The sequence below is a fragment of the Somniosus microcephalus genome, chromosome 20 (assembly GCF_052327205.1).
Source record: "Somniosus microcephalus isolate GS21.2 chromosome 20, FLI_Smic_1.0, whole genome shotgun sequence".
In the NCBI taxonomy this organism is placed as follows: Eukaryota; Metazoa; Chordata; class Chondrichthyes; order Squaliformes; family Somniosidae; genus Somniosus; species Somniosus microcephalus.
This window is the reverse complement of record NC_141006.1, coordinates 29,354,502-29,367,339: the sequence shown is the minus strand read 5'-3', so window position 1 is coordinate 29,367,339 and position 12,838 is coordinate 29,354,502. Positions and strand designations below refer to the sequence as shown.

The 12,838-nt window shown below is 49.3% G+C and overlaps 1 protein-coding gene across 1 annotated transcript in view; it reads left to right on the top strand.

Annotated features, from left to right (window-relative positions):
* Positions 1 to 12,838, top strand: part of LOC147103101 (glutamate receptor ionotropic, kainate 3-like) — a 582,747-nt gene that overhangs the window by 211,012 nt on the left and 358,897 nt on the right. The window contains exons 6-8 of the mRNA XM_085962417.1: positions 657 to 830; positions 3,892 to 4,035; positions 7,701 to 7,808. Of these exons, the coding sequence (XP_085818543.1) occupies positions 657 to 830; positions 3,892 to 4,035; positions 7,701 to 7,808 (426 nt within the window). The remainder of the gene's footprint in view (positions 1 to 656; positions 831 to 3,891; positions 4,036 to 7,700; positions 7,809 to 12,838) is intronic.

The window sequence follows — 12,838 nt, the reverse complement described above, 5'->3', positions numbered from 1 at the left end:
AAATAACCGGAACGCTCTATCCACCGGCAAAATTCAGGAGTCGGTTCAGGTAACTTTTTTTACTTTTATTACTTTTTTTACTCCATTTGTTGCTGTGCAAGGGTGTAGCTGAAGCTGTTGCTAAGCTACAGAGACGCTTGCAACTTGTGCCAATTGTTTTGAAGCAGGGTTTGTTGCTTTATACGGAACTCTGAGCTCCGTATCTTTTACTATAGCGTTCGGTTATCCGGAATTGTTGATGAACCGGCACCACGTCGGTCCCGTCCGTGCCGGATACCAGAAAGTTTCCTGTATTTGCTCCATTTTAATTAAGCAAATGCCAACTCTTTCATTTACCAGGGCAGCATTATTAACAGGCAAAATTTATGTGCAGCATTCGAATTATTAATAATAACCCGCTTCAAAACCTGTTTTATTTTTGCAAATGAGATGTCACAGTGTAGAGCAGATTCTTACAGTGGTTAAGGTTTAGCTCTGGAGGGTCTTACACAGCACACAATATTGATCTTTGCAGCTGAAAGAATGTTGAGCAGAAAAGCACTCGAGTATGTCTTTGATAGAAGGCGGCTGCATTGGGAACAAAGGAGACAGTGCGGCTATTCATAAGATTCAGCGTGTGAAATGCCTTAACATGGGACTTGCTCTGTCTTTCACAGGATCTCTTTGCCCTCGACTTAGATTCCTATCGCTACTGTGGGGTAAACATGACAGGATTCCGAATTTTAAATACAGAAAACCTGCATGTAACTTCGATCATTGAAAAGTGGTCCATGGAACGTCTCCAAGCGCCTCCCAGCGCGGATTCTGGCCTACTCGACGGAATCATGACGGTACGATAGATTTCCAAACGATCTAGCACGTGCAGTTTAAAGGTTCATAGACTGGGCTTCCATTTTTGCTTCATTGTGATAAGTAAATCCAATTACAGTTTTTTGTTACATTAATTTTAATGTCGCTCTCTTTTGTTGAACTCGTCTACTGGAATAGATAATGGTATAGTTGGCCTTCCTAAATGTTGACATTTAACCTCTCTTCCACAAATTGTCAACTGTAGAGAGATTCCAAAGACCAAATATTGAGTGTTATTGGAAATATAAAGATCACTCTACATCATTAAAAGTCTTCAGTCTGGCGTGGGGCCAATGTGTGTCTACCGTGCACACTGGGCTGATTGGATCAAATTTCATATACACTAAAAAGCCACCAGTGTAAAACTAGTTAAACACTCATTTCGCAATCAGTCGACAAAATTCACATGTGAAAAAGATTCAAACATACCCCTGAAATAATTCCTCAAAGTCCTTTGAACTGCCATATTAGCTCTCCATCTACTCCACCTCATACCCCTCAAAATAATATGTACAACTTAATCAATGCATAAAATATCTGAAAAAAATGACCTATTCATTCCATCTTCCTGGACAATTTTCCTGCACTAAAACCTCCCCCTTTCTCTTGGGGGTTGGGGGTCTTGGGATAGCCTCTGCTCTGTTCCTGGAGCTGCAGGTGGGCCACAACACTTTCTGTGGCTCTGCTGAGAGCCCGGTGTCTCCCATTACTGCTTCATTAGCCCACTTGTGTGATTGTGATGTTTTCCCAGTTTCCACGCAAGAGACTGCGATATTTTCCTGGCTGCCCAGGGGAAGCAGGTGGGGGGGTGGTGATTGCAGAAAAGGGAAAAAAAGATCAAAAAACAATGTAAAAGGGGAGAAAATAGCAAGGGAGTACAGAAAATAAAAAGAAAACAGGGAGGAGAAAGGAAAGAGGGATACGAGAAAGAAACATCACCATTGGTCGATCTTAGGCTGGTGGCTATCAAGTTGGCTGCAACACATTGGCCTAGAAATTCAGTGGGCTGCGCCACCCGTTAGTGCCTTAAGAGGGCACTAAGTGGGCCGCAAGCCACTGGCCATGCCTCCCGCTAAATTCAGCGGGACGCTAATGGCGGCGGTAGCCGTTAGCACTGCGCCACTACCGATGATGTCATCGGTGTGCGCAGCGCCCCGCTAATGCCCCGATCGCGATATCTAGATGCGCCCCCTGCTTTAACGCCGGGCGCTATTTGCGACCGGTTCAGGGGGGCATACCTGCGGTGGTAGAGGCGCTAATTAAAGGAGAGGTGCGGGGCGGCCATTTTTTTTGCTGGCCGCCTTCCAGCACCTCTCCACGCTGCTGTCCCCAGCCTCCTGAGGCTCCCCCCCACCCCCGCGAAGTGCCAACTGCGTCCCAAGAGCCCAGTACTTCTCCTCGGTGCCGGGCTCTTTTGCCGGCACTCGCGATCCTCGACCGTGCTGCACAAGGCCCCTCCCCTTTAAGAAGGGGAGGAAGGCCTGCAGTACCGCAGCACGCCGTGCCGCAGCGTGTGGTGTTGCGCAGCGATATTCAGCTGCGGCGCCCCAAGAGGGATGCGGGGAGCCTCCAGTAGCGCCGCGCTTCCCTCTGGGGCGCGCAAACTGAATTTCCAGCGGGCGGCCGCGACTGCTTCCGGGGCGCTACTTTTAGCACCCTGGCGAGGCTGGCACCCCAAACGGGGCTATCGTGAATTTCTAGGCCATTGTCTTGGGTAACAAACTCACAAGCTTTATTCTCACGAAAGGAAAGGGTAACTCCAGAGCTAGGTAATGTGAATGTGAAGCACTTTACCCAGGTATGTGTGAACTCCGATTGTGAAATGAGTGTTTAAATAGTTTTACATTGGTGGCATTTAGTTTATATGAAATTTGATCCAATTAGCCCACTGTGCACTGTAGACACACATTGGCCCCACGCCAGACAGAAGACTTTTGATGATGTCTTCCATTTCTCCAATAAGTGAAGTGGATATGGAGTGATGTCAGGAGATGTGCTCAGTATCTGTCTGTTTCCAGTCACTAAAAAACTCTCCTGTCCCCTGTCCAACTTTCCAAAATGGAAAATGTGCTAGCTTTGTACATCCCAATGCTGGTAAGCTTATTGGACAGTAATTCCACGCAGGGTATATTTGAGTGCTACATAAATAGGCATCTTGGCTATGAACTGACTTGTGTCACTAACTGGATCATTTGTAGCGTGTGCCAGTATGAATACTTTCTCACTGAACTCACTGGGGTACGAGGAACCACCTGGAACTTTTACAAATGAAACGCTGGGCCTCCCAAGCACAGAACTCAAATCCTAGCCTGGACTGACATCCTAAGTTTCGTTTCTCAATGTGCATTGCGTTCTCAGCCAGGTCACTAAATGGAACGGTGCCTGTCAGAAGAATGCTCCTTGGCAGAGATTGGCAGAACAAAGATGAATTGCAATGTGGCCAGGCTCGAAGCGGGGCGCTCACTCAATAGCTTTAACAGTGCTCAAAGAAGTCTGCATTCTGAGAATAATCCCCCCCGCCACTCCCTCTCAACTGAGGATGGAAGCAAGTTGGAAGGTGATCTAAAAGCCATTAAGTTCCCAACTATGTTCCATACAATCTTTTGGACAGTGCAGAGACTTAACTTGAAAAAGCTACTGTCTTCCGATTGAAAACATTTATTTGTTCTGAAATTTTACAAAGGCGAGGGGAAAGACAAAGTGGCTTTATAGATTTATGTGAATAATGTTAGACATAAATGTAAAGGTTGAGAACAAAGGAGCAGATGACAGTTGGTCACCATGGTTTCTGCTAAACATGATAAAAACAATCTTTACAAGTTATACAATATTTTGAATGGGACTGCTCAAAGTAAAAATAGCAAAGTTGACGGATTCATTTGTGGTGTGAAGTAATGTCACAGTGCACTGTAATATCTGGATCATGCTACCCTATAAAGCCCAGCTGTCAAACAGCCAGGTGTCAGATCAGGGCTAATGTACACTGCAGAAGGCAGAGGCATTCTGAGAAATCAACTTAAGCAGTTTTCACATTTATTTCAGACAGATGCTGCTCTGACATACGATGCAGTTCATATTGTATCAATGTCCTATCAGCGAGCACCTCAGATGACTGTTAACTCTTTGCAGTGCCATAGACACAAGCCCTGGCGATTTGGGAGCCGCTTCATGAACTTCATAAAAGAGGTAACAACCAGTTTCAAAACGTGCGCATGTAGGTAATGTGCTGTGTTTATTTCATGTCTATTAGAATTAAGTGAAATCAATAACCTGCATTTAAGATCAATCATGATCCTTAAGTCAGCAAAACACTCAGATATGACCATTTCAATTCAGCATTAATAGTTTAAGCCCAGTTAGGAAGAGGATTTCAACCGACGCAATCTCACCTGAATAACTGGGTAATAATGAACAAGAAGCTATGAATTCATGATGAATTTAGCCCTGTACAGTCCATTTGAGAGCAGGGAAAAGCCACAAGCTAAACGCATACACTTGAATTCTTGGTTGTCAATAGATGTACAGTGGGTTGACATACAGATATTTGAAAAAAAGGGTCAGGAAAAGACCAGCTGGTCCATCGAGCCTGTCCCATTCAGGCATGGTGTAACTTTCAGACACTATCACTGTCAACCCTCTTCCCCATCCCTCTCCCCCCTCCACCCCCAACATGCACATAGTCATGCAATCTCCTGGGAAAAGCAGAAAAAAACTCTTCTTCAATCCCTGCAGGCTCCAGGGGACCATGATGACTGGTGACACACTCCCAGTTACCCACAGCCTTCTATATTGTAGAGAGGCCTGCCACTCTCAGAAACTCGTCCAGTTCCTTGCTGAATGTTTGCAGCGAACACGCACTCACTGCAAGAGGCCATCGGCTCCTAGCATCTAGCCTAGTCCTATGCCCCCGTAGCTTACACTTGTTGGTATGTTGTCCTTTTCATTTTCAGACATTGGGCTGATTTTTTAATGGGGAAGGCAGGTGAGGCTCGGAGGCAGTCAGGAAACCCGGGAGAACGGGTTTCCCACCGGCCCTGCCGAATTTAATGGCAGGGCCTGATTTGCACGGGGAAGCCTCTGTTTCCCACCCGCAGCCAGCCAGATTGAGAGGCAGCGATTCAGTAATCACTTTCAAAAGGGAATGAGGAGGAGGAGTTTCTTCTCTCAGAGGGTCGTGAATCTTTGGAATTCTCTACCCCAGAGAGCTGCGGAGGCCGAGTCATTGAATATATTCAAGGCTGAGATAGACAGATATTTGAACTACAGGGGAGTCAAGGGTTATGGGGAACAGGCAGGAAAGTGGAGTTGAGGCCAAGATCAAATCAGCCATGATCTTATTGAATGGCGGAGCAGGTTCGAGGGGCCGAATGGCCTACTCCTACTCCTATTTCTTATGGAATTGGATAAATATTTGAAGGGGAAAAACTTGCAGGACTATGGGGAAAGAGATGGAAAGTGGAACTAATTGGATAGCCCTTTCACAGAGCCGGCACAGGCACAGTGGGGCGAATGGCCCCCTTCTGTGCTGTATCATTCGATGATTCTACAATGGCCCATTATCCAACGCATCTCGAGGTACCCAAATGCTGCCCGAAATGCCTGTGTACCAGTATGAGTCAGAGTCTTTGGACTGATAGACGCTCTGCGGGTAGATAGATCTGATGTGTGCCGTCTAGGCTATACTAACCACAATTTCAAGTTCGCCTGAAACTTGCAGCTATTCACGTCTGGATGTTTTTGCGATGGATGATGCAACACTAAATCCAAAATCTTACTCAGAGAAGCAATGCGGAAGATTGGTATTGAGGATGAGAGTATCACGTGCTATCATACTCTGCACCAAACCTGTACCCGACCTGGGGGTGCTCAATGCTGATACCAGATGCAAACGCTGATACCATTCTCCAGCACACCTAAATAAGCACCAAAATCAATGTTTGCACCCGAAACCAGTTAAATTATTAACATCCATGAGTTCATAAGCTTACATTAACTGTGATTCTCTTGGCTTCACAACAGCAACTCTGACGCAGAGCAGTCAGTTTATTCGGGGGAGAAGGGTTGTAATAGTGTTCAGTCATTCGGAATCTTTCCCTTTATTTTTATATACAGATTCAAACACACAAACATAACATGCCCTAAATGCGGTAAACCCCGAAGAACAGGTCCAGTGCAAAAGAAGCTACAAGAAGTCTTGCCAAAATCAGGAATGGACACTGCCTCACCTCATCACATCAATTTGCTTCCAATGGGCTGTCCATCTACATTAGTTATTTTATACCGTGTGTGTTCAGTGCCAGACCACAACAGCTAGCAAGGTACACAGGCTGCTGCTGCTCATAGACTAATGATGGGCTGCTGTTAGTCATACTGCTGCACACAATAAGCTTAACCTTCTGCTCCATCGTTGACTGCGCTGAGCATGCTTTGGGGCCGCGTTGGGATTTTATTTCGAGATTTCAGTGTTTGGCTCCAAAATCCTTTCAAATTTTATGTAGAAAGGAAAGCCAGTCCAAATCACTGCAGACCTATGGGCGCCTGATGTTGCAATTGCATTTCCGTGCTTGTCCTCTCGATCATTTGCAGTAACTTTTGGAAAAATGTGAGTAAAAAGTAGAGAAATGTTCCATTAACCAACATTCCTAACTTTAATAGGTGCAAATTTCATCAACGATATATGTTTATAAAAGGGCCCTCTCTATAAAATTGTCTTCTGGAATCCATAAAAGAGAGAATGTTTTATATGGCTTCTGAGAGAACAATAAAAGCTACAGGTTGTAACACTGGTACAGCACCAAATCTTTTTATGGTGAGGGGACTGCAGCATTTTATTCCAGTTTTAACATCTTCACTCATGTCCTCTTCATCTTGCTTCTACAGCTGTAATATACACGAGTCAGAAGCCTACCTCAGGTGGTGGGTTTCTGAGGGGATCTGTCAGGACAAAAGCATCGTTGGCGCCCAGCAGAGGCGGCCACTTTGTTCCATCTGTGGGGGAGCTGAACTCACCCACCGCCTGCTCGTCTAAGCCACCAATACGGTTTCTATATTATTGTCTTACATGGACATCAGGGAAAGCCCACCACCTTAAACATAAGCTCGCAATTGCAACTTTGGGTCCGCACAGGCATGACCTTGCTTCAGTGCTCCAGAGCATTATAAACAGGGCAGATTCAGAGCGCCAATGTTATTTCCACAGTTCTGCAGTACAAATGGAACATTAGTTGCTCCCAGGCCCCTGCCAGCAATCTCAGGCAGGTGCCCCTGCGTACTCATTCATCATTCTTGTATAACCGCTGTCACAAATCTGCAGGTGCACTAAAAGATAGAGTCCAGCGTGAACCCGAGTTTATATTTCATTACATACCGGCAAGCTCACAGTCACTGTGGGTTAAGCAGGTTAATGAGAGTGCTAATACGAAGTTCTAATACTTTTCAGCCAGTGTTCTGCTCGCTCCACTCATGACAGATACACATATACTTACAAAAGGCTGCGAGATAAGGAGCTAGCAATGAGAACTGGTGAGATGAAAGCAGCACCTTTCCTTTTCTGCTGCAAATGACATCTGAGCAATAGTGTAGGTCCCCGATACACATAATCTTATTAAAGTCTGAAACAAGATACACGACGAGCACAATAGCTGTGCCTATAAATCAGTGCACGGAGCCAAATGGGATTCATGGAGCGAGTTGTCGGCACTGGATAAAGAACAGCAATGATTAATTAATCATATTCCACAAGGAGACAGAATTAGGATCATTTCCTTGCAAGAGTGTAATTAAAATTTACAGTTATACAGAGTCATGATTTATATTGCTGTGTAATTACCACCGTGTATTTTTCTATTGAGGCTCAATGGGAAGGATTAACAGGCCGAATCACATTCAACAAAAGCACTGGACTGCGGACTGATTTTGATTTGGATGTTGTCAGCCTCAAGGAAGAGGGCCTTGAAAAGGTTTGTATGTTTCCATCCTTCAAGAGAACAGTATTATAATTATTTCACTCGATATCTTGTTAAAATAAGGTGTAATATATTGTGCCAACACACACACACACCACATGCTCCCTTGCATAATCTCTCTCATTGCAGCGGCTTGAACCCTCACTCACATTCTATCTCGCAACAGTGGCCTACACACACTCATAATCTATATATATAAAAGGATATGTCTGTCTGTCTGTCTCTCTGTCTGTCTCTCTGGCCGGCTATACAATCAAAAGTTATAGAGCGTACCTACACATATGTTATATCAAAAGAAAGTTCATCATTAGGGGACTCTTGTAGGCGTATTTACTTTTTGCTTGGACAAAAATTGTGCCGACAGTCGGACAAAAATTGTGCCGACGGTATCCAAAAAACGTTCAAAATTCCTCTCATTATCCGCTCATTTGCATCGAGTGGGGGCGGGTTCATTGTGTGTGCAGGCGGGCCATCCTACAGTTGAATGACGTGATGATTGACCAATCCTACAGTTAAGTGACCTGACGGTTGAACAATCGGTGCGTGTGTGGGCGGGCCTTATCATTCTGAACCGAGGAGAGTCGCCGCCATCTTGATTCCAAACTTTTCATTTCTTTTTCCCGCTTTCTGCGTCTTTAAAAAAAAAGTTGCTTTTAAAACACATATTGTTTTTTAAAAAAGTTAATTACTTTCTAAATCTTTTATCTAATCTCATTAATTTTCCTACCTTTCCCCATTTTTGCAGGTAGGCCTCGAAGCCTGGGCGTCTGTTGCCAGCCATGCTGGACCCTAGGCAATTGTTTTGTGGCAAGCTCCTCCCACCCCTCACCCCCCACCACCCCTGCCGCTGGGCCCGATTCCGAACCAGCGGCCAGCCATCTTGGTAAAGGCTGGCTGGGCTCATTGCAAGCTCCTCGCACTAAATTCACGCTGGCTCTGCACGGCGCACAGCGCACCTCCACACAGAGCGTGGCCAGAGGGAAGCGAGCAGGTTAGCGGGGGGGGGGTGCTCAGGAGGGGAGGGGGGAGCGGAGAGGGTTTACCCCGGCAACCGGGCTCGTCAGCCGCAATCAGCCGTCTCAAGCCGCTCAGGCCCGGTCCCGGAGATCGGGAGGCGGAGAGAGGAGGAGGGTTACCAAGGGCAACCTGGGCCCGGCCAGCCGCAATCGGCTGTCTCAAGCCGCATCAGGCCCGGCCTCGGTGAGGGCGGTGCTCGGGCTGACTGGGGCGCTGCGCTCGGCATGTCAGTGCGTGGGGCGGCACGGAGCTCAGTGGAGCCATCGCCGGCAGAGGGGAGAGGGTCTGCTGGCTCCCCCCACCCTTCTCCCCCCCTCCCTCCCCCACCTCCCCCACCCCTCCCCTCCTCTCCCTCCCCCCCCTCTCCCCCTCCTCTCCCCCTCCCCTCACCTCTACCCCCTCTCCCCCTCCCATCCCCTCCCTCTCCCCTCCCCCTTCCTCCCCCCCTCACCCCTTCCTCCCCCCACCCCTTCCCCCTCCCCTCACCCTTTCCTTCCCCCCCACCCCTCACCCTTCCACCCCCTCCCCATCCCCTCCCCCCCACCTCCCACCCCCTCCCCTCCCCTCCCCCCTTCTCCCCTCCCCTCCCCTCTTCCCACCCTCCCCTCCCCTTCCCCCACCCCTACCTCCCCCCTCCCCTCCCTTCCCCACCCCACCTCCCTCCCCTCCCCCTCCTCTTTCCCCCCTCCCCTCCCCCCTCCCCTCCCCCTCCCCCCTCCCCTCCCCTTTCCCCCCTCCCCCACTCCCCTCCCCCTTCCCCCCTCCCCTCCCCTACCACCACCCACCCCCTCCCCTCCACCCCCTCCCCCTTCCACCCCCCCTCCCCTCCCCCCCTCTCCCCTCCCCTCCCCTCCCCTTCCCTCCTCCCCTTCCCCTCCCCTCCTCTTTCCCCCTCCCCTCCCCCCTCCCCTCACCCCTCCCCACCCTTCCCCCCTCCCCCCTCCACTCCCCTTTCCCCCCTCCCCTTTCCTCCCTCCCCTCCCCTTCCCCCCTCCCCTCCCCTTCCACCCCTCCCCTCCCCTCCCCTTCCCCCTCCCTTCCCCCCTCCCCTCCTCTTCCCCTCCCTCCCCTCCCCCCTCCCCTCCCCCCTCCTCTTTCCCCCTCCCCCCTCCCCTCCTGTCCCCTCCCCCCCCTCCCCTCCCCTTTCCCCCTCCCCCCCCACTCCCCTTTCCCCCCTCCCCTCCCCTCCCCTCCCTCCCCTTCCCCCCTCCCCTCCCCTTCCACCCCCTCCCCTTCCCCTTTCCCCCCTCCCCTCCCCTTTTCCCCCCTCCTCTCCCTTTCCCCCCCCTCCCCTTCCCCCCCTCCCCCCTCCCCTTCCACCCCCTCCCTTCCCTTTCCCCCCTCCCCTCCCCTTTCCCCCCCTCCTCCCCTTTCCCCCCCTCCTCTCCCCTTCCCCCTCCCCTCCCCTCCCCTTCCCCCCTCCCCTTCCCCCTCCCTTCCCCTTCCCCCCTCCCCCTCCCCTTTCCACCCCTCCCCTTCCCCTCCCCTTCCACCCCTTTCCTCCCCTCCCCTTCCCCCCTTTCCCCCTCCCTTTCCTTTCCCCCCTTCCCCCCCTTTCCCCCTCCCCTTTCCTTTCCCCCTCCCCTTTCCTTTCCCCCCCATTTCCCCCCTTCCCCCCCTTCCCCCCTAGCCCCCCCTTCCCCCCTCCCTTTCCCCCCCTTCTCCCCTTCCCCACCAGTCGCTCTCCCTCTTCCCCCCGTCGCTCTCTCTCTTCCCCCCAGTCGCTCTCTCTCTCCCCCCAGTCTCTCACTCTCTCTCTTCCCCCCAGTCACTCTCTCTCTTCCCCCCCAGTCGCTCTCTCTCTTCTCCCAGTCACTCTCTCTCTTCCCCCCAGTCGCTCTCTCTCTTCCCCCCGGTCGCTCTCTCTCTTCCAACAACAACATGCCCTCAAAAGACACTCGGCACCGCCGGGCACTTTAGCTAGTATTATATAACTGCAAGGCTCTGATCTAATGCGCTCTCTTGCAATGGAATTACTTTTATAATGAAGAGTCCCCAACGCAAACTACCAGCAATTGCTCGTGATGTAGTTAAAAAAAATATTGGGCCAGAAATTCGCGGCCAGAAGCGTGAGTACGGTCGGGGTACTCACGCATCTGGCCATTGGAAATGCCGGCGTTCAGCAGGAACAGCGCATGCGGGGAACACCGGCATTTCCAGACCCGAGGTCTATTCACAGCGCGTGCGACTGCACAGGCAGCGCTTGCGCAGTGAACTTTGTGGATTTCAATGATGGATTCAGTGAGGGTAAGTCCTTAGAAGTTACACTTGAAAAAAGCAAGTGTAAAGTTGTTCATTGGCTGCGGAGGAAGATATATTTTATCGTGGAGCTTCTGAAATGCAATATTTTTGTTTGGGAAAGGGAGGGAAGTTATTTTAAGAAAGTTTAAGTAAGTTTTAAAGTTAAATTTTTTTTTTTTTTTAAAAGGGTTTTCAGAACGGTAGGTAGAAGGAGCAATTGTGGCTGTGTGAATGGAATGTGAGAATGAGTTATGTATGTATGTCCACATATATTCCTTTACGTATATGTATGTATGTTTTATATTCCTTTACTTATGTGTATGAATGTATGTTTTTAATTATGATTTTCCAATAAGTTACTTTCTCTGAAAGTCATAATTAAATAATACATTCATACACATAAGTAGAGGAATATATACATAACACGCAAAGGAATATATACAGACATACATACTTTCAGAAGCTCCACGATAATAAATATCTTCCTCCGCAGCCTCTGGAGCAACTGTACCCATGCTTTTTTCATGTGTAAGTTGTAATGACTTGACCTCACTGAAAGCATTAATGAAAGCGGCGAATTATACTGCGCACGCGCTGCCTGTGCAGTCGCACGCGTTCTGCCTCTGAACCCCTTCGTTCAGAGGACAGGAAATGCCGGTTTTCCCCACATGCACTGTGCATGCTGAAAACCGGCATTTCATCCAGCCTGATTCGTAAGTACCCCGACCGTACTCGCGCATTTGGAAGGGAATTACTGGGCCAACATTTTACATGTCAATAAAATGAAAAATTTAACAATTGCACGACTTGCCCCCTCGCATCTGCGACTGAGGGTCCAAGGAGGTGCATTGCGCAAGAGGTCATCATCGTACGTATCCTCACACTGTTCCCTTTGGGGAACTGTATGAAGTGGTGGAAGGATTTATGGCTGTGATTAACGCTCATTCCATGTCCGTAACCATCTTTGAACCAGCCATTAGGGTGGTTAGTCCTATGGCGGGAGGGTTTTACGGGCTCCCACAACCCATCTGAGGGGGGGGGGGCCACCAACACCCACGGACGCAAGTATCCCGCTGGATGTCCACCCAGAATTTAAAGTTGGAGCTCCGACTCCACTTGCCGGGACTGTCTGGAGTGGGGTTCAAAACCCTACTCCTTCTGGCCCAGCGGCGGGGATGCTTACTGCTACGCAAAAGGCCCACTCCGCACAAAAGGTGACACCCATACGTTTCCTGCGCCTTTTCCCTCCCTGTGACTGGAGCCCTATGCTGCCATTTCACGTTGCTAATCGGATTGGGCCTTTGTCATAGCGGTAGGATCCCGCCGCTGGGCCAGATTAGGGTAGGGTTTCGAACCCCGCTCCAGACTGTCCCGGCAAGTGGAGTCGGAGCTCCGGCTCTAAATTCTGGGTTGACATCCAGTGGGATATTTGCGTCCGTGGGCGTGGGTGGCCCCCCCTCCTTGTATAGCTTGTGGGAGCCCGTAAAACCCTCCCGCCATAGGACTAACCGCCCTAATGGCTGGTTCAAAGATGGTTACGGTCACGGAATGAGCGTTAATCATGGCCATAAATCCTTCCACCACTTCATACAGTTCCCCAAAGGGAACAGTGTGAATACACGTATGACGACGACATTGCTAAATAAATAAATGGAATTAAAAAAATTCTTTTAGGGCTTTTAAAAGTCTTTAAATTGCTTTAATTCTCTTTAAAACTACTTCAGATTACTCAAAATAATGTAAACATTTAAAAAAGTTTATAAAAG